The following is a 22,340-nucleotide window of genomic DNA, read 5'->3' as shown; positions in this document are numbered from 1 at the left end:
AATAATGTGTACTTGGACAATTGTATTGGAGATTTTCACCTCGCTCTCGAGTATTAAGTACTGGACAAAGCCAGAGACTGCTCCACAGGTCATGAGGAACATCTCTCTTCCTGCCATGCAGCAGGCATAAGAGCCATCCCAACTGCAGCCAAAAGAGTGCATTCTCAATTCAGTTATACTGGATTCACTATTTTTCAGCAGTAATTCCCCACAGTCAGGAACTGCACTCTACATAACTGTGCGAACACTCTACATAACTGATGTCAGAAGGAAATGAAAAGTCTTCTAAGGCCTTACATGAACTCTTCATCCTTGGTTGTCCGTATTCGGCTGTAGGCATCAATGACAGAGGGCTTACGAACTGTCTCACACCGCACATACTCTTTCCCATCCTCGTCTCGAAACGTGCGATAGATTTTGAGGCGACGGCCAGTGGCAGAGGAATTGAGACTGGTTACAGAGGCAGTGTCATCATCTTTGTGAGAGCCTGCTGAGGTGCCCGAAGCTGATGCTACAAAAGAGATTATTTTAAGGGTTTCCAAAACAGTTCATGCTCTAGAAATTTTACATTCCCTTTGTCCTGAGAGATCATGACACCCCAATACCAGAGACCAGGGACAGGGACAAACCTGTTTGCTTGAGAATCTAAAATGCCATCTCTAGAATCTAGGATGCAGGTGTAAGGCATGCAGATACCATGGTATGAGCAGAAAGATAAGATGAGAAGTTAGAAAGATTTATCTCGGCACGTTCTTTTATTGGTGCTCATCAACGAAGTATCAGCATCAACAAGGATTTCACATATTAACTGGGAAAAGTTAAACCGTGGCACCCAAGTGTTATATAAATATCTAAGTCATACACATGTAGCTTCTGTCATTTCTTCCATTGCAATTTCAGCCTAGATATCTGCACTATGTATCTTCTCTGGACAGAAGGAAGAAAGATCTGACAGAGGAACCCAAGATTCAGCAGTAATGCAATCAATTACTGAAAGGCAAGAATAAACAATATGAGTACTTGATCCTTAAAAGGACATTGCATAACATGCAATCCATAACCCTGAAAGAAAGGAAAACAACTGGCTTAGCCATGCCCACACATCTTCCTGGAAGCAGAGTTCTGGAACAAGTTCTCCTGTAAAACACTTTTGTTCTGGCCTGCAAATTTTGACTTTACAAAACAGACCCCAACAGTCCAGAGGCCCCTTTCCTTCATTATCGGATGGGGCTGGCTTTTGTTTATAGTCAATGGTTTTAGTTAAGCTGTCCTTGTGAATTCTCTCCACTCTGAAAGGAGATGTGGTTACAAACCTCTTTACAGAATTTCCCAGCAGAGCTGTTTCCATTAGGTCTTGTAGGAATGGCTAACTCAATAGCCCTCCCTTTTTTCATTTCTCTCAGGCTACGAGTTGCCATTGACCTAGTTGAGTGTTTCCTGATCCCATGTGGAGTTTTGCCTGCCCTGATTGCTGCTACTACCTATTTAAACACTGTTGCCTTAGAGGCTCCGTTTTCTTTACAAATGGCATATATAAACACATAACCCATCTGACTTTCTGAAGACTCAGTTCTGTGCAAGCAGAAATCCAAGACACTCCTGACATCCAGCCTGCTTGTCCTAGACCTCTGTCAGCCAAAGGAAAAGTTGGTAATGTCCTCGTGGTTAAGTGTCCCCTCTGTCAAAGTACTTTCTTCTAGTCTGAGTTTCCTGCCCACAGTGGCAATACCACATTACAGATCAATCCAGTGCTGATTCAATAGTGATCAATTTTAATCAGAATAAGATGTAACAACAATGATGGTCTGACCAACTGTGCACTACTGGAAGTTGTTTTTGTGGAGGTGAGATGTTTTACCAGCATGGTAAGGACATATCACAATACTGTAGTGTAGACAAGCCCTAGGTGTAGATGTACTCCAAATTACACTCTTCTCTGCTGAGGCACTACAGGATAGCTGCCCAAGTTTTTCCAGAATAAATTGCTACAACACAGTGTGGTAGATTTGGACACACAAACATGACTAACATCTAGAAAATCTGTTGCACATATAGAACTGTGGTGTAATCAGATGAGGGTGTCACAAATTGTTAAAATAACATTGTACTAGTTATAGAGTAAATAAAGCCCTAGAGCAGTGGTTTTCAACCTTTTTTCATTTGCTGACCCCTAAAAAATTTCAAATGGAGGTGTGGACCCCTCTGGAAATCTTAGACATAGTCTCTGGGCCCCTAGGTTGAAAATCACTGCCGCAGAAAAAAATCTGCAAACCTCTCTCAAGAATAAAGGAATTCTTAGCAGAAAGCAGCACTTGACATCCTAAACCAATCAGCCCAAACTTGATAGCTTTATAACAGAACTACAAAATCAGCAGACAAAGGGAACACAGTAGATATTAATCTTCACTCCTTAAGCTAATCCATCTATGTGCTTGGGGGTAGGAAAACAATACCACCCTCTACCTCTTTCAAACAAGCACATCAATGCATAATTATGAGGATTATGCACCTTTCTCTGAAGCAACAGTTCAGACAGGACACTGGGCTACCCAAAGCACTGGTCTGATCGAATACAGCCATTTCTAGGTACTCCACACCATCACCACATCTCCTGCCCCTGCACCCCACTTATTGCAATCACTCACACAATCCTTTTTTGTCTCTCCTGTCCTTTTTGCTCCTTTCCTTGTCATTGCCACTGTCTTCTCCCAGAAGCATCCTTTGCAGCTCCTTCCGCTCCTGTTCTTCTCTCTCCCGAGACAGCTGTGAGCTGGTTTTCTTGTTCTGTAACATATTCTCAATATTCTTTCCCATCTCCTCGAAGTCACTGTCCTCAGCTGAGCTGCTGTCTGTGTCTGTTGATAAGATCTCAGTTGATTCTAAAACTCTGAAACAGGACACAGCTTCAAAGTCAGTTATCTTACAAACCACAAGTACCTCACCATCTATCCCAACCCTCCATGCATAAATGAGAGAACAAAAGTGACAGCAGTAGGTATAAAACCAGCCCTCCCGAAGAGTAGCCTGGAATGTACACATACCCCTCAAACTGTTAATCAGCTCTTCCGCTTCAGCCATCCTGCAGCTTCTGGTCCCAAAAGGATCCCAAACTCAATACCCCTCCTCTCATTCAATTGTCCTTCTCTCTGCCAATAGTCCAACGATAGTCCAATCATCTGCCTACCCTGCTGGCTCTCAGACCAACATTTTGGTTGAAGAACCTGGGGCTGGTTACACTGAAAAAGTTACATCAGCATAACTACATCTCTCAGGGCTATAAAAAATCCACACCTCCGAGAGACGTAGTTAAGCCGACCTAACCCCCAGGTGTAGTTAGAGCTAGGTTGATGGAAGAGTTCTTCTATAGCTACCGCCTCTTAGAGAGGTGGATTACCTACAGCAAAGGGAGAACCCCTCCTGTTGCTGCGATATGTGTCTACACTGAAGTGCTGCTGCAGCTGTGCTGCTGTAGCGTTTTAAGTGTAGATATAGCCTTGGAATGGAGATGTAAATGTTATGAGCTATAGTAACACAGAGAAGGGTGTGGAGCCAGTAGTTGTTACCCAACAGAGACAGGGGTAAGAATCTAGAAACTGTGGCCCTAGAAACAGAGCTCTGTGGAATATCATATCACACCTGACAGGGTATGGTGCCAGACTTCCATTCCTGATCTTTCCCAAAAGATCTGCAACCAAGAGAACACCAAAACCATCCCGATATGTTCTACAAACATTCCCACAAAGCCCTCATCCTCAGTGCTCTATTAATGTGGCTCAGCTGGACAAATCAACATGAACCCCCACTATGCTCTGCAGCTCACAGGCATTCAAAGTCCGTAAGGCCCATAAGCAAAGCAAAAGACACTAAGCTCCTGACTGCGGAACGGACAGAAGGCTGTAAATACCTGATAAGAACTTACTTATTCTGCAAGTCGAAGATGCGCTGACACTCCTCTTTATATCTCTCCTGATGTTCTGCCACTGAGAACCGAGACCCACGTGCAAATTTACTCATAGGCCCCTCCCCTGAGCGAGCCTGCTCTGTGGACATTGTGCGCACCACATCAATCACTTCCCAACGAGAAAGCTTCTTAATCTGAGAAACAAGACACACACTAGAAAGGGATTCAGGAGACAGATAGTTCAGAGAGGAGGATCTGTATTCAGAAAGGCTAGAGTTAAAAGTGAGCCCTCTCCATAAGCCACTCTGGATCCATCCAACAAAGTTTCCCATGGACAGGACTCCATACTGTGTAGCTCCTGTATCAAACTCACCTCTTCTTCAGGAACACCAAATTTACGTAGAAGCTGTTTGGCATTTTTGAGAGACAGACGCCGGAGATCAGCATCTGTCCCTGTCACGGTCTTCTTCACTGGCTGTGGTTCCTTGTCATCCTGTTCAGAGAAAGACATAGCCTCTGAATGTCACCACACGCACTAACCTTTTCTGTATTCTCATTCCCTCTGTCTGACATCCTCTCAAACCGCCCTTCCCACCCCATCTTTATTCCACTTCTTCAGGCTTATCCCTCTTGCCCCACACCAGCCCTGGGAACACATCTACCTTCTGCTGGGTTGGTTTGTTTGGGATCTTCACATAAGAGAATCCTTCACCACAACCTGTAGGATCTGCCACACCAGTCACTTCCAGAAGACACTTCCCCTTCATAGCAGCAATGAAGGCTCGTGTGGTATTCCAAGGAGCTGTGCGCACCTGCCATAAAGGAGAGAAATAGGCCATCACACTTCTGTCACTCTCACCAGGGAGAGATTCTGTTTTTGGCCCCATCAAAATTTCAAGCAAATTAAACAGTTTTTACTAATGTTCTCAAGTTTAATTTACTGACAGACCACAGTTTTTAATGGACATAAACTGAGTGAACCATAAACACACACATGATCATTCAGAGGAAACATTTATGTTCAAACAGCTTTAAAAATACAGTGAAATATATTTAGACATCTGCATTCCCTGTTGTGCTGAGCCCTCCTAAGCTGTGCTGTAACCTTAGCTCTCTCCTCTCCCAGGCACCTCTGCTCATGCTAGCACTAGCTGATGCCTCATGGACCCCTGCTGTACCATCAGATTGCATGACTATATTTTTTATTAGATCTAAATTTATAGTCTGTCAAATTGAACAGCTTAGGGTCTGCAGTAATCTCCTTCAAGAACGGGACACGGATCACCACAGTCCACTCACTACTTAGTCTCCCTCTTTATCTTGGATATTTCTAAGACTTCCATCATCTTGGTAACTAAACACTAAACAACAATTAAAGGGAGCAATGACCAAGTCCACAGAGAGGTCTATTCTCCATTTCCCCATGCTCCAGGCTCTTCTCCACTTGCTTTCATGGTGCTTTTCTTCTTGTCTTTCCAACTCTCAACTCAAATCCCCACCATGGACTGATCAATGAAGAGATGCTGACAAGGCTCTCCCACCTACGCCTGAGAGTCTGACCATAGGCCTATCTACCAGCAGCATCCCTGTAGAGGGAGCACAGTTGTTTTGGTGGGAGCTGGGTGGATAGGGGGTCTCAGATAATACAGTCCGAGCTATTACAACTAGTCAGTGGAATTCAGAGCACTATTGTAATGTGTTCAGGCCATCCTTTGCTGTTATATTAGCTGTAGTTTTGGCATAGATTTTACCTTCAGCCCCAGGACCCTTAGCACATCATAGGCTAGTGGGGGGTAGGCTTATATCCCAGTTTGCCACAATTAACTATTCATACAGACAAGCCCTTGCATTGAGTCCATTTTGCAGCAAGGGGTGGATTCCTCAGGGAAAAAAGGCGGGGGGGGAGAGGGGAGGAAATCACGATTATACAATCCACACCCAAAAGAAAATATGTTCTCCATTTAAAAAAAGATATATTTTATTTATTTGCTACCAGACTAGTTTACAGACCATCATATGTCTAACCCTTTCCCTGCTCTGCCCTGACAGTACCTCATCATCAATCTTCATCTGGAAGTCCTCTTCATTCTCTTCCTCTGGGGCAAAGAATGATTTTTCCCCATAACCTGCATCCTGTAGAGAAACAGAAGGAAAAAAAAAAATCAAACTCCCAAATTATAAAAAGGACCCATGAGAAAAGGAAAAAAACAGAGTACTACGAGACTGACAGTCTCCACCAGAGAACAGACCAAGTGTAGTATACAGAACACACTGTGAGGAGAGACCCACCAGGAGATTAACAAAGCTGAAACATGTAACGGCATTTGGACTAGGATTACCATATTTCAGGTTCCCTAAAAGAGAACACTGCGGGGGGGGGGGGGGGGGGGGGGTAGCAGGTGGGGGGTCAAAGGAGGGGAGCTGAAGAAGGGGAGGGGTATTTGAGGGGGTGCTGGAGGGGTGCATGTACAGGCCCAACAAGGAAAACAACAGAACAGGCCCTGTCAACACTGGTCCTCCACTTGTGAGTTACTCCCTTCTCTTCATGTGTCATTATATAATGCCTGCATCTGTAACTTTCACTCCATGCCTCTGAAGAAGTAAGTTTTTTTTTTACCCACAAAAGCTTATGCCCAAATAAATCTATTAGTCTTTAAGGTGCCACCGGACTCCTTGTTGTTTTCACAAAGAAAGAGTTACCTGTAATAGATCAGTATATATCAGTTAGCCTGCAAGAGACATTTACCTTTAGCCGCTGTTCAGCTGCAATCATGCTATAATAGGCGCAGCACTGCTCTGGGGACACCATCGCTCTTATTTCCTCTTCTGTTGGTAATCTGAAGTCTGACTTTAATACCCACCAATTTGAGTCCATCCCTGAAAAATGCAGAGATGATGAGGTTACTTACTTGTAACAATAGGGACCATCCCTCAAAAAAGAAGGAGAAGTTACTTACCTGTAACGAGAGGTTCTTTGAGATGTGAGATCCCTATCTGTATTCAACTACCCGCCCTCCTTCCCCTCTGCTTTGGATCTCTTGCATTCACGGTGGAAAAGGAACTGGAGATGTGGTCGGTCTGCCCTACCCTTTATCATCTCGGACGAAACCATGAGACGAGCCAAGAGAGCACGTGTGAACCAATGGACACTACTACTTTCAAAATCTCCAGTTTTGGACACATGGTGCGCTTGCATAAACACCCAGTGGAATACAGATAGGGACCACACTTATCGAAGAACCTCCAGCTACAGACAAGTAACAACAACTTCTCTTTTTCATCTCCTTCAAGCAATGGTCCCTACTGTATTCTACTGAGGGTGATTAACAAGCAGTACTTAAGTCGGAAAAGGGTGCAAGGATGAGGATGGAATAGTTGAGCAGAAGACAGCAGTTCCGAATGAGGCATCCATCGCAGGGTCCTGTACCAAGGCATAATGTGTAGCAAAGGTATGTACTGAACTTCACATGGCTGCTCTGCATATGTCCTGAAGCAGCACATCGTGGAGGGTGGCCATGGTTGATGCCTGGGCTCTTGTGGAATGGGCCCTCACCCTAAGGGGTGGAGGCAGTCCAGATAACTGATAGCACAGTGTAATGTACCCCAAAATCCACTTGGAGAGTCTCTGTGTGGAGATCGCCTGTCCCTTGACTCTTTCAACTATTGTAATAAACAAATCTAGGGGATTTCTTGATCAGTCTCATCCTCTGTAGATAGAAGGCCAAGGCCCAGCAGATGAGGGAGTGAAGTCGACATTCCTCTTCTAAAAGCATGAGGCTTTAGGAAGAAAGCAGGTAAGTGGATGGATTGGTTGAGATGAAACTGGATAGGACCTTTGGCAGAAACTTAGTATGTAGGCACGGGGGACTTTATCCTTATGGGAAATGGTGAAAGGAAGGTCCACCATCATGGCCCCAAGTTCACCTACCCTTCTCACCACGTCCTGGGCGAAAACCAGTCTGCCACTGAGTGGAAGATGGAAGGCAGAGATGGCTGCCAAATTGACCCTGATCAACAAAGAGACAAGCCCTGGAGCTTGAGATGCAGAAGATAGTCTAAAATCAGCTACAATGATGCTTGCTCAGGCTGGATGTCTTTATCCAAGGTTGAACAGGTGAACCGTTTCCATACGGCCAGGTAGATTGCTCTGGTAGAGGGCTTCCTACTTCCCAACAGAATCTGCTGGACATCGGCCAAGCACTGCTACTCCTGCTCATTCAACCACGCAGCAGCCAAGCCGTCAGGTGCAGCGCCACCAGATTTAGATGCAGAAGACTGCCATGGTTTTGGGACAGCAAGTCCAGCCTGAGCGGCAGCTGGAACAAAATCGCCACTGAAAAGTCCAGCAGCATGCTGTAACAGTGCTGGCACAGGCAAGCCAGTGCTATCAGGATCACCTTCACCCTGTCCTGCTTGATCTTCATGAGGACCCTTGGGAGCAACAGCATCAGAGGAAAGGCGTACATCAGAGCCCCCGACCATGGGAATAGAAAAGTGTTCAACAGGGATCCCCTGTCCATGCCCCTTATTGAGCAAAAGACGTGGCATTTCCTGTTCTGCAAACAGGTCCACCTGGGGAGTTCCTCACTTGTGGAAAATGGAGCTGGCCACCTCTGGATAGAGGGACCGCTCATGGTGAGACAAGAAGGTCCTGCTCAAGCAATCTGCCAAAGCGTTCTTGGCCCATGAAGGTGAGCTGAAATAAGATGTATACCGTGCCGCAGACAGAGGTCCCAGAGCCTGAGGACTACATCCTCTCGGCTACATTCCAAATCTCAATTATTCTAGTGTAACATCTAGTAATGGGAACAAATTAAACAAATCCCTGATATTAAAAACAAATTAGGGTTAGAGACAGATTTTTGGCTTCAATTACATTTATCATGGTCAATGCCTTGCAGCTAAGAGACCGCAGTGCCACCTCTTCCCCTGCCTCTTAACACTTAAGTTTCAAAAGTGTTTAAAACACCAGTGCACCAAGTATGTCCCAATCAGGGTGGATAAAAATCAACATTTTGGTTTTTTTTTATTTAAATTTTAAAAAATCTGATTTTTTTCATTTTTTTTTTATAAAATGCTTTTTGAGGAAAAAACCTATTTAAAGATAGTTTTAATTAAGATATAATGTATCTCAGATATCTCATCATGGAATAGGGATTATAAATTCTAATTCTATAGTATGAGACAATATATTCATGTCATGTTTAAAAAAAAAAGTTTTGTAAATGAGTTCCAATAGTTCATGGATTAGGGACCCAATTTTATGGGGCTCCAGGGGCTTCTGTAGAGATTATTTAGGTTAATCTTTCTATCTACCCAATGGGACTCGGTATCTTCTAGACTGAGCACTATCAGAGATCCTTAGTTTTGCAATTCTCAAACTATTGATTTGTGTCTCCAGAGAGAATATGCCTGTTAACAGCAAAAATGTTTTTAAATAAATAAATAACATTAATTAGTTAATATATAGAGGTGAGAAATAACAGACCTCAATCCTATTGTCCCTCTGCAAATTTGTGTACACAGAGTCAATCCCGCTCTCTAAAACTGCAAAGTTTCAAAAAGTTCAATGAATAGATGATTGTTGGGGGCGGAATAGAGCTGGAAAAGGAGAAGTCTGGAGATAAATGTGAAAAGGGAGGGACAGGCAGTAGAAACAAAAGTGAAACTATTTGAGCAGCATATTCCAGAAGTCTTGAGGTCTTTCTGAGTGTAGCCTTCATTGATTTGTGATCTTCCACACCATTCTCTCACTAGAAGGGAAAACCTAGAATGGCAGCAGGCCATAAAAGAGACCCAGTTTGGGAATATTTTAATGAAGTTCCTCTACCTGTGGGTAAGACAGGCATGCATGCAAAATGCAAACAGTGCAACAAAGAAATGCAAGGCCTCATTGCCCCAGTGAAACAACATCATGAGAAGGGTTCCTTCTCAGGCGGAAGCTGCGTTAAAGACGATGAAAGGAACATGTCTGAACATGCAGGATCTTCAGGTTGGTAAACTTTTTTATTTCATACTTCTTTCTTAAGGACTGCCTGTCTTCCCTCTGGACTATTCTTGAATTATCATGTTAAAGCAAAAAATATAGTTGTTACTCTATGGTACTATCATTTTAAATGCAGTTGTGATAAAAAAAATAAATAGCTGAAATAGGCAGATCTTCCTTTTACAATTTCACCTTTAAAGTAGTACTGAGTGTCAGTGAATGTAATGAGTAATACTAAATGAGCAGTATGGTAGTAATAATTAAATAAGTGCATTGACTTCCCTCTCAGAATGGAGAGGGGTAACTAGTGGTGTTCCCCAAGGGTCAGTCCTAGGACCAATCCTATTCAACTCATTCATAAATGATCTGGAGAAAGGGGTAGACAGGGAGGTGGCAAAGTTTGCAGATGATACTAAACTGCTCAAGATAGTTAAGACCAAAGCAGACTGTGACGAACTTCAAAAAGATCTCACAAAACTAAGTGATTGGGCAACAAAATGGCAAATGAAATTTAATGTGGATAAATGTAAAGTAATGCACATTGGAAAAAATAACCCCAACTATACATACAACATGATGGGGGCAAATTTAGCTACAACGAGTCAGGAAAAAGATCTTGGCGTCATCGTGGATAGTTCTCTGAAGACGTCCACGCAGTGTGCAGAGGCGGTCAAAAAAGCAAACAGGATGTTAGGAATCATTAAAAAGGGGATAGAGAATAAGACTGAGAATATATTATTGCCCTTATATAAATCCATGGTACGCCCATATCTCGAATACTGTGCACAGATGTGGTCTCCTCACCTCAAAAAAGATATTCTAGCACTAGAAAAGGTTCAGAAAAGGGCAACTAAAATGATTAGGGGTTTAGAGAGGGTCCCATGCGAGGAAAGATTAAAGAGGCTAGGACTCTTCAGCTTGGAAAAGAGAAGACTAAGGGGGGATATGATAGAGGTATATAAAATCATGAGTGATGTTGAGAAAGTGGATAAGGAAAAGTTATTTACTTATTCCCATAATACAAGAACTAGGGGTCACCAAATGAAATTAATAGGCAGCAGGTTTAAAACAAATAAAAGGAAGTTCTTCTTCACGCAGCGCACAGTCAACTTGTGGAACTCCTTACCTGAGGAGGTTGTGAACACTAGAACTATAACAATGTTTAAAAGGGGACTGGATAAATTCATGGTGGCTAAGTCCATAAATGGCTATTAGCCAGGATGGGTAAGAATGGTGTCCCTAGCCTCTGTTCGTCAGAGGATGGAGATGGATGGCAGGGAGAGATCACTTGATCATTGCCTGTTAGGTTCACTCCCTCTGGGGCACCTGGCATTGGCCACTGTCAGTAGACAGATACTGGGCTAGATGGCCCTTTGGTCTGACCCGGTACGGCCTCTCTTATGTTCTTATGACTTATTTTGTTTACTAGAATCCATCCTCAACATACAGGATTCTGAAGACTATCCACCTTCAAGATAATCATCTTTTATAGTTTCAGAGTTATCTGCCAATGATAGTGTTTCAGTCACATCATGTATGTCACATGGCCACACTATATCACCTGTAGCAAAAAGAAAAGAAAATCTCCATCATCCAGAAACAACAGATAAGTTTGTGATAGGAACCAGCAGATTACAAAAAGAGGTAATTGATGAAAAAATTGCTGGTTTGTTTATGCAATAAACTCTCCTTTCTGTATTATTGAGAACTCACACTTCATTAACATGGTTCAGTCATTAAGACCATGCCACAGTCCACCCAACAGAGCAGATGTCGCAGGCAAATTGCTGGATAAAGTATATGAAAGAGAAATTGAGCAGTGTGCAAAAGGTCTAGAGGGTGAAATTGTTAACCTGAGTCTTGATGGGTGGAGCAATGTCCGCAATGATCCTGTTGTACATGCTTGTGTGACAGAAGAAGGGAACGTCTTCCTTACAGAAACAACTGATACATCAGGAAATGCACACACAGCAGAATACTTACAAGAAGTAACAGTAAAAGCTATAACAGACTGTGAAAAAAAATTCAAATGTCTAGTGCGCAGCTTCATCACAGACGATGCTGCAATTGTATCCAAAAGAAGAAGAAATTATTTTAGAAGAGAGTCCCAAGCTAATAACATACGGTTGCAGTGCTCATTTGATGCACCTCCTAGCCAAAGACTTCAGTGTTCCAGAAATAAAGGCTAATGTTGTTGAAATTGCAAAAATACTTCCGTAACAACCACTTTGCAGCAGCTGCTCTGAAAAAAGTGTGAGGAACCAAGCTAACTCTGCCACAAGACGTGCGATGGAACTCAGTAGTGGTGTATTTTGAGCACTATATCAAGAACTGGCCTAATCTGATGACAGTTTGTGAACAAAATCATGAAAAAATAGATGGCACTGTCACAGCCAAAGTTCTCAACATTGAGCTTAAGAGAAATAGTGAACACATGCTGAGTATCCTGAAGCCTATTTCTGTAGCCTTGAACAAAATGCAGGGAAATAGCTGTTTTATTGCTGACGCTGTTGAAATTTGGAAGGAACCGAGTGAGATCTTAAAAAGAGAAATAGGCAATTACAGAGTTAAATTACAAGCATTAAAAAAACGAATGGGACAAGCACTATCTCCAGCTCATTTTCTTGAAAATAATCTCAATACTCGGTACCAGGGTCAAACCATAACTGCTGAAGAAGAGTTGGTGGCTATGACATGGACATCCAGCAATCATCCCTCCATAATGCCAACTATAATAAACTTCAGAGCTAAGGGTGAACCATTCAAGAAATACATGTTTGCTGATGATGTTTTAAAGAAAGTCACACCAGTGAACTGGTGGAAGTCAATAAGCACTTGGATTCAGAGACTGTTGAAGTGATAACCTCACTTTTAACAGCAGTAGCTTCTTCTGTTAGTGTAGAAAGAATATTTTCTTCCTTTGGACTAATTCATTCCAAATTGAGAAATCGTTTGGGACCTGAAAAAGCAGGAAAGCTTGTTTTTCTTTTCCAGATTATGAACAAACAGGAAAATGAAGGTGAAGACAATGACTGAGTTAGCTGCAGAAGCCAATACACCTCTACCTCGATATAATGCTGTCCTCGGAAGTCAAAAAATCTCACCATGTTATAGGTGAAACTGCGTTATATTGAACTTGCTTTGATCCACCAGCGTGCGCAGCCCTGCCCCCCCGGAGCACTGCTTTACCGCGTTATATCCGAATTCGTATTGTATTGGGTCACGTTATATCGAGGTAGAAGTGTATTTTCTCATGTTGACCTGGCTGACACAGTCGATTTAATTTTTTTTTTAAATATATTCATTTAACTATTTTAGTTAAAACAATTTTAACAAAAACAAACCTGATTTTAAAAAAACTTGACTGTTTAGCTAAATTCAAAAATTCATGTTTGTTTTGTTAAAATATTATATGTTTGCTGTTGAAGAAAAAAATCCAGAATACATAATGTTGTTGTTTTAGTTAAATAAAACAATTTATATGTCTCGTGATGTTCTCCTCCTAATACAGCATAGCAAGAAAATCCTCCAAATATTAATGATTAACCTGTTGAATTGGAGATAGTTCACTTCCCAATGACTTCATAAATATCTGCTTCAATTACCTTTGATAAATGAAATAACCAAACAATCAATTTTCTGATATAGCTGTAAAACTAATCTGAAAAGTTTTCAAGATAAATCACTTTAAAAATGTATAGTGTGTACCTTCTAAAATAAAACCTACATCTATCTCTGAGCTGTAAAGAATATGTAGTAAGGTTATAACAACCAACAAGATTGCACTTTTAATCATGGATTTGTACATAAATCGAATCTTCCTGACTAGCGATTTAAATCATGATTTAAATCAAATCCACTCTGGTCCCAATGGCATTTGTCACTCTTCTCATTCCCCAACATCCCTATAAATCCGCTTTTCTTGTAGCCATCCAATATAGAGCTCTACACTACTTCCTTCTTGCCTCTTTGTGTTTCTGTCATTCTGTGTACAGTATTTGCTTGAATCAGACTGTCAAACTCTTAGGGCAGAGGCAAGAATTCCACTTGTCTTTGTCTGTAAGACACAATGTGCACTGCCACACACAGTAAGAATTTCTCTCAGTGCCAGCAGGAAAATGAGGGGGTTGTGTGCAAGTTAGTATAGAAAGTTCAGTGCCAAACTGATAAATCCCTACTCCAAAGGGTTTACAACAGCAGTGGCTACTTTTGGCCCTCAAGATCAACTGTGTTAAGAAGAAAATTTGTATTTGTGAATTGAAAAGGTGTTTGCTGAACCAGGCCTTTAGGATTTTTAAACCAATGCATTCAAACAACACTCATCACTACAGGGAGGAGGTAAGAAGTGCCACCTCCTCAACTGCAGAGTACACATGATTTGCATCAGAGCAGCTGCTGTCCCTTCCCAGCTACTCAGCAGCTCCCCATTAGGCCTCTTGCTGCATTGCAGTGGCAGGAGGAGAGTAACTAGCTGCTCCGCTGCCTCTTTTCCTGCCAATCTGTGGAAGGCAAACACACAAATTTGGAGCTGAACTGGCTCTGCTGAGCATGGGGAAATAGCTGAAGCACTACTGTGGCCCCTTGACCTTTTTTAAATAATATGTTGAGGTCTCAAGCTGAAAAGGCTGGACATCACTTGTTCACGTTCAAACAAGCTAGAGTACATAAACTAAAGGTGGATGTGGCCTTTTGGGAAGAGGTTGGCTTTCAGCTGTTTCTTGAAGGTGATAAGAGGACGACAGACTAAAAAGGTGACCTTCTTGAGTGATTAATGAGCTACAATGAAGGCTCTGGATTACCTGTGCGTTTAAAGTCAGCACATAGCTTTAGCCGCTTTCGAATGCTGCTCTCAGAGTGTGAAGGAAATGCCTTTTTGATATCCTCCATGCGAATTCTTCGGGGCCGGTCTCTGCTCTTCCAGAACAAGCGATAAATGAAGACCTAGAAAGCAAGCCAAGAACATTGCTGTATGCTTTGTGTGCTAAGCACTCATTGAAGATGGAATTTATTACAGGCAGGGCTAATAGTGCTGCCTATACTTAAGAACAACCAACATTTCCCATCAGCAGCGCCACTTTCTGTTGCTTATAACTTTATCAAACTAACAATTTAGGCTTAAATTTTCCATGCCAGGTATCTGCCTAAAGCTGAATTTTTTTTTGGAAAATATCAACCAAAACGGTTCAGCCATAATCAGAACAAGATTAATGAAAAATACGTTTTGCCCAAGTTAAAAAAAAATTCTTATGACTTATTAGAATCTCTAGTCTCTATACTTTGGAACAGGGACTTGAAATTTGACAAGAGGAGGTCACCCTGGTGTGAGGAATATGCCTTTTCCTGGTCCTGTGAATAAACATGCAAATTTGAGGTGGGGGAAGAGTTATAACCCTTTGAAAAATCTCAATTCATACATGCTCCATACAGACTTGCAAATTTGGCAGCTAAATTCTCCAAAGATTTGGGCTGCATTAAGTATGCTCCAGCATGGGGTGGCAGGGACTAAGCAGGACCTTCCCTGCACCTGCTCTTCCCAGCTTCTGTGGCACTTGCCACAGAAACTGAGAGCTCAGACATCCTTCTGCTCTCAATATTCCCCCTGCTGTCACTTAGCAACCTGGCTGAAATGCAAAGACGACCCAGAAAGGGGTACAAAAGTAAGATTTGGATAAAGAGCCTGCAGAGGGAAGGGAGAAAAAACTGGGAATGGCTAGACAAGGAGACTGGAACAAGGATCCTCAAAAGGGCAGAGAGAGAAGGGGGGAAGAGGAGAAAGACAAACTTTGACAGAAAGCCAAGAGGGGGAGACTCAAGGAGACAGGCTGGAGGGGAAAGAGCAAGACGTGTCTGTGAGAAGTCTCACCCTTCAGAACTAGGAATGGAACCAAGATTCCTGAGTTTCACCATTCCTCTGCTGTCAGCAAATATCTGTGAAACCTACTGGCAAAGTATGTGTCTCATCCGCCTCTAGTGGCTGGATCAAATACAACCTCCTACTGCAATCAGTTACTCTATTACAGGGGTCAGCAGCCTTTCAGCAGTGCTGTGCCGAGTCTTCATTTATTCACTCTAATTTAAGGTTTCATGTGCCAGTAATACATTTTAACATTTTTAGAAGGTCTCTTTCTATAAGTCTATAATATAACACTAAACTATTGTTGTATGTAAAGTAAATAAGGTTTTTAAAATGTTTAAGAAGCTTCATTTAAAATTAAATTAAAATGCAGAGCCCCCCGGACCAGTGGCCAGGACCTGGCAGTGTGAGTGCAACAGAAAATCAGCTCACGTGCCGCCTTCGGCACACATGCCATAGGTTGTCTACCCTTGCTCTACTAGCTCAAGTGGCAAAGGTCTGTTCTGTGGATCAAAAGGTTCCAGCCCTGCTGATTACCCATGTCGGAATCAAAGGATTCCATATGATGGATTTTTTTCAGTTTGCTTTTTTAAAACCTAGAAAATTACACACACAAAAAATGTTTTAAAAGAACATTAAGATTGCAAAGTCAAATACTCAAAAGCTCAGAAGTGCCAGAATTAAGGCTGCCTGTACTACCTTAATTTGGCCCCCTTGTGCATATTCATTATGATAGTCTTTAATTACATGATCACATACCATTGTATCCATGGTCCACTGCTTCATTCAGTGCACAGAATGAATGGCACTCTGAGAATCGATCAGGGTTATGTGGTGGTGAAGGAGGCTATTGTCTATAGGATCACTACCTCATCTGTTGCAGAGGTATCCTTCAGATATGAGCGACTGGAGTTGTAATTTTTTTTTTTTTTTGACATCGGGAAGGTCTTGGCATAGTTCCTGTATTTTAGAACAACTGAGGTAATTGTACTTAGCCATGAGGGCCTCATAATTGGATATTCGGAACTGGAGTGTAGCAGACAAATAAGCCTTGCATCCAAATAGATCTAATCTCTTCCAGTCTCTGTCATGATGTGTGGGTCAAGGTTGGTATTGTTGTCCTTTTTCTTGCACAGCCTTGATGACTAAGGAATTTGGGGTGGAATGAGAAAAAAGAAATTCCAAGCCTTTTGCAGGAACATAATATTTTTTGTCTGCCCACTTGCAGGTCAGTGGGATGGACGCTGGGGTCTGCCAGAGCACTTTGGCAGGATCAAGAAGGACCTCCTTGACAGGGAGAGCTATTTTGGAGGAGGATGTGTGTAGGATGTCAAGCAGCTTATGTTGTTAATCTTTCACCGCCTCCAAAGGAATCTGGAGCGGAGAGTCTGCAATCCTTCAAAAATAACTCCTGGAAATGTTTGAAGTCATCAGCTGCAATAGGGGGTGGAGGCATGATAGCCTCATCAGGGGAAAAAGATGAGAAGTGGAGTGTTGGTGGAATTTCGTCATCCTGTTCTTTTTCCTCATCTGCTATAGGGTGATGCTTAGCCTCTGGGGGTTAAGAGAAGACCTCTGGCTTTCCTCCATGGGAGGTTTCCCAAACTGTGCTCTGTACATGGCCCAAGGATCCCAGTATGGCCAGTTTTGAGGGAGTGGCACGTGGGGTTGCATCCATGGCAGTCCATACCAGGGCCCTGGTCCAGTTGTGGATTGTGGGTAGTAAGGATGAGTAGAGGAAGTCTTCTAAGCCTATCTCAAGTATCAGGGTAGGATGGAGTACTCCTCCTCTTCCTCCTCCACGTTGCTGGGGAAGGGTGGTACTGTCCTCGGAGGAGAAAGGGAAGAATGGTGTGGGTCCAGAGAGAAGGATGGAAGTGGAGAGAGGTCAAGTCTGAGTAGTGGTGACTCAGGCACATCAGAGAAGTAGTTCCTTGGGGATCTAAACTCTTGGGGAGGAGCATCATCAGCACCAGTGTGTGTATCGGTACTGAGAGAGAGGTGCATTCTCCTGAGCAGCCAGCAAATGAAGTGGAGGACTTGCTCAGTGCCATAATGGACACTGGCGCTGGTAGGAGTGCCAGTGCCGGCAGTTTTGTAGATGCCATAATACCCAAAGTTGGTCTAGTCAGGACAGCTGGCACTCTTCTTGAAGGTCTTGTGTCTTGGTCTGTAGTGCCAAGAGACGGTGCCGAGGGTTGCATGTCTGCCCAATTATGGTCTTTAGATCTTTGCTTAGCTTCAGTACTGGAGGTATTTGGATGGGCCCTGGAGCTATGTCCTCTCACCGAGGATGTCAAGGTAACTAACCTGACAGGGGATGGCGTTCTGGCGGGCGGCGTCTCAGAAGGTGATGAAGGAGCCAGTTTCTTCTCATCAGAATGTGAAACACAAGATTTTCTTTTAGAAAGGCATGGCGAATGAGGGTTGGTGGATGATTCAGAGGAGCATAAGAGTCGCACAGGAGACATGTTTGGACCAGGGTCCGATGCTGGATGCAGTAATTTTTCCATGAGAAGATGTAGCAGCCGAATGTCTTGGTCTTTTCTAGCCCTGGCAGTGAGGTCATGGCAGTGAGCACGCTTCTGGAGGACGTGTCCCTTTCTGAGGCTGAAAATGCACTGTGGGTGACTGACTTACCACAAGGCAATCCGGCAGGAAACACACCTCTTAAACCAAGGAGATCCAGACATAAAGGTGAGGGAAAAATGCTTCCCAGTTGGGAAGGGCGAGAAGCAGGAAAATGAAAACCTAAGGTATGAACTGGAAAGGGTAAAGAGGCTTAAAATAAATTCTTTTTTTGTTTTTTTAATAGGGAGAGGATGAAAAGGGAGGATATAAATATTAAAGTATCAGAGAAAGCAGCAAAGAGTCCTGTGGCACCTTATAGACTAACAGACGTTTTGGAGCATGAGCTTTCATGGGTGAATATCCACTTCGTAGGATGCATCCGACAAAGTGGATATGCTGCTTTTATAAATATTAAACTACACTAAAAGGTAACAGGAAAGACACGATCTAACAGGACAAAAAGAGAAGCAGGCTCTGCTGCAGATTTCATCCTAGACCAAAGGCAGTAGACAAGGAACTGAGGGGCAGTTGGATCGCACTATATATAAAAGACCCGCTCACAGCACAAGATGGAGAGGTGCACGTGTGGCCCACCGGGCACTGCTGATGACGATCTCCCAACCCAGGAACATAGGGGCGCTGACGCATGTACAGTGGAGCATCCACAGGGACATCACTCGAAGAAGAAATGGGCACGTTCAATCCAGAGAAGAGAAGGCTGGGAGGAACATGGTAAGAGTTCAAATATGTAAAGTATTGTTACAAAGAGGACAGTGATCAATTGTTCTTCATATCCACTGAAGGTAGGACAAGAAGTCATTGGCTTAGGTTGCAGAAAGGGCATTTAGGTTTGAATTAGGAAAAACTTTCTAACTATAAAGGATAGTTTAGTACCAAAACAGGCTACCTAGACCAGTTGTGGAATCCCAGTGTCATTGGAGGAGTTTGAGTACAAACACCTGTCAGAGACAGACTAGTTGACCTCTACAGCCCCTTCCAACCCTACATTTATGTGATTCTATAAGATGTTTGCAAATGAAGATTTGTGGGGTCACCAGGTGTCATGAATATAGGGGGAAGGGTAGTAACCTTTATGTATGCCAGCCATTCAGTAGCATAAAATCCCTCCTTGGCAGCTGTACTGGATTGCCTTACCTGTAAAGGGTTAAGCAGTTCAAATAACCTAGTTGGCACCTGACCAGAAGGACCAATGAGGAAGGAAGATACTTTCAGATCTGGGGTGGAAGGATGTGTTTTGTTTTCCCTGTCTGGACGGAGGGAGAAGCCAAACAGGTACAATATCTCCTGAAAAATATACCTGGAATAATCCATCTAAAACCACAGAATCTGTGAGTAGGGCAAGGAAATGCATTAGGTTATCTCTTGTTCTGGCTTGTGAATTTCCCTATGCTACAGAGGTAGTTTCATTCTTGTTTTTGTAACTGTGAAGCTGAGCCCAGAGGGGAATCCTCTCTGTTTTAAATCTTTTTATAGCCCTGTGAAGTTACCTTCCATCCTGATTTTGCAGGTGTGATTCTTTTACTTTTTTCTTTATAATAAAAGTTCTTATTTTAAGAACCTGATTGATTTCAGTGTCCTAAAGACAAAGGGTCTGGTTGAGCTCACATTGCTAAGGCAACTGGTTGGTATTTTAGTCTCAAGCCTCCCCAGGAAAGGGGGTGAAGGAGCTTGGGGAGATATACTGGGATGGATAGGGATTCCAAGTGACCCTTCCCTGAATGTTTGTTTAAATCACATGGTGGTGGCAGCAATACCAGTCCAAGGACAAGGCGGGGGTGGGAATTTGTGCCTTGAAGAAGTTTTAACCTAAGCAGGTAGAATATAAGATTAGGGGGTCTTTCATGCAAGTCCCCACATCTGTACCCCAGAGTTCGGGGGCGGTGGGGGAACCTTGACACAAGCAATGATGAACAATTGCAAAACAAAAACTGCAAAGGAGATAGTTAGTTTTCTCATTGGATGCAAAGGGATAACTTGTGCTATGGTTAGACTATTTCAAGTCATTATCAGAAACATGACTACTTTCTGTCTGGCCCCCATGAGTTTTGCCAAATGACATCCAGGCCACACCACCAATCAAAATGGATCAAAAAGGGCCTGTTTTGTTCAGCATTTTGCTCCCTGAAGATAAAGCATCCTGACAAAAGAGACAGAAGGGGATCACCAGCTAGCACCAAAGAGCACCCCATCTGGTAACATGTGAAGTCATGCCATAAGACAAGCATTCTATTAACTTTATCTCTTTAGGGAGACTTGCAAAATCCAGAAAGAACAAGAATACAACTATTAAATGGCATTTTGAATTAAAATTACCCAAATAAACTTATCTGTCTCAAAAAACCAGTCACTGAAACCATGAAGCTGAGCTGGAAAACACACCTTCATACCAATTCTAACAAGTAAGTGGCGAAAAGATTTGATTATGTGTATTTTTTTTACCCAGGCAACAACTGGGTTACACATTAAGCTTAATGATTCTCCAACAGTATGTACCTGAGCTGATGTCTTGTAAATGACAAACTTTACACTAACAAGTTCAACTTTAGTTGCCTAGAAATAATGTTAAATTAATAAGTATTTGAGAGTTTTGAGGCTGGAACAACTCACTGCAAACAGAGTTAGGGTATGGCTACACTGGCGAGTTGCAGCGCTGGTGGAGGCTTTCCAGCGCTGCAATTAGTAAGTGGCCACACCTGCAGGGCACTTCCAGCGCTGCAACTCCCTGGCTTCAGCGCTGGCCATACACCTCACTCAGCATGGGGAATAAGGATTCCAGCGCTGGTGCTGCAGCGCTGGTCATCAAGTGTGGCCACACACCAGTGCTGTTATTGGCCTCCAGGGTATAAGGATGTATCCCAGAATGCTTTTAACTAAATTACTCCCTTTGTTTTGTTATGCAGCCTCTCTTTGTTTTGTTGTGAACCTCCCGAGCTCCGTTGCTACCGGAGCTGCTCTACCGGAGCTGCTTATGTAAACAAACACAGCTCCTGTTTGCTGTGATCAATCTGTGAACAAGCTAATGGTCTGCAGGCTTTTGCAGTTAAAGAAGAAGGGGGTGGGTTTTGTTGTCAACTAGGCCGGGCTCCGTGCACGTCTCATTCACAGGGGTTGAGTGTTTGCTTTGCTTGAGAGAAACGGGGGGAGGGGGCAGAGGGGGGAAAGAGAGTATGTTGGATGCAGAGTACGTTGGATGCAGGCTGTTTGCAGTTAACAGTAAGGGGGTGGGAAAATTTTCTGATTTTGCACAGTGTCAGTTCCAAAAATCCACTCTCTCTTCCCCCCCACCCCCCGGTCCCTGTCACATTGCCCCACACCCCCCTCTTTTGAAAAGCACGTTGCTCCCACTTGAATGCTGGGATAGCTTCCCATAATTCATCACTCCCAACAGCGCTGCAAATGCTGCAAATGCGGCCACACTGCAGCGCTGGTAGCTGTGAGTGTGGCCACACACCAGCGCTGGCCCTGCACAGCTGGACGACCAGCGCTGCAACTACCAGCGCTGCAGATTTGTAAGTGTAGCCATACCCTTAGTGTTAAGAAGAAACTATTCACCCTCCAGCAAAAGACAGCTGAGAAAAAAACTGAATGTTTCAAAGAGATTAACCTAGAAAAGTCAGGCTTCTGTGGCCAAGAGAATTTGATAGTTTCTTAGATAAAAAGAGGAAAAAAATTTGACTAGATTTGTAAGTAAAGACTACTGCTAAAATTCCACAGACACTAGAATTAGCTTTAAATTGTTACCTGCAAGTTTTATTTGGGGCTTAATGTGTGCTAATTGTATGTGTAAGTGGGAAAACTTGGCTACGAGTGTCTCCTCTGTAAGATAATTTTGAATTAAATTGCCATTTTTAGTAATTAAGTGATTGTTTAAATTTAAAACATTTAACTTTACAGATGTTGGGATGAACAGTTACCGACAGTTCCATAATTTAACTGGAAAAAATAAGCTTATTTGTCAAATCAATAAAGCTATGTATTTAAGAATTCACAGTTCTGTCTTGGTACCA

At 43.0% G+C, this 22,340-nt stretch overlaps 1 protein-coding gene and 1 long non-coding RNA gene across 5 annotated transcripts in view; one reads left to right on the top strand and one right to left on the bottom strand.

The window, feature by feature from the left end:
- Positions 1–22,340, bottom strand: part of TAF1 (TATA-box binding protein associated factor 1) — a 100,664-nt gene that overhangs the window by 38,163 nt on the left and 40,161 nt on the right. For all 4 annotated transcript variants that reach the window (XM_039487815.1, XM_039487817.1, XM_039487816.1 and 1 more), the window contains exons 17-24: positions 14,687–14,828; positions 6,648–6,778; positions 5,954–6,034; positions 4,564–4,713; positions 4,275–4,394; positions 3,920–4,095; positions 2,646–2,887; positions 298–511 (exon numbers count right to left, since the gene is read on the bottom strand). In XM_039487815.1, coding sequence (XP_039343749.1) covers positions 298–511; positions 2,646–2,887; positions 3,920–4,095; positions 4,275–4,394; positions 4,564–4,713; positions 5,954–6,034; positions 6,648–6,778; positions 14,687–14,828 — 1,256 coding nt within the window. The remainder of the gene's footprint in view (positions 1–297; positions 512–2,645; positions 2,888–3,919; positions 4,096–4,274; positions 4,395–4,563; positions 4,714–5,953; positions 6,035–6,647; positions 6,779–14,686; positions 14,829–22,340) is intronic.
- On the top strand, positions 18,355–20,711 carry LOC120371713. Its single transcript, XR_005584539.1, has 3 exons — positions 18,355–18,438; positions 18,557–19,044; positions 20,581–20,711. It is a non-coding gene; the product is annotated as an uncharacterized LOC120371713 (long non-coding RNA).

Source organism: Mauremys reevesii, linkage group 9, assembly GCF_016161935.1.
Source record: "Mauremys reevesii isolate NIE-2019 linkage group 9, ASM1616193v1, whole genome shotgun sequence".
NCBI lineage: Eukaryota > Metazoa > Chordata > Testudines > Geoemydidae > Mauremys > Mauremys reevesii.
The sequence above is the reverse complement of the archived record's forward strand: the minus strand, read 5'-3'. Positions and strand labels throughout refer to the sequence as shown.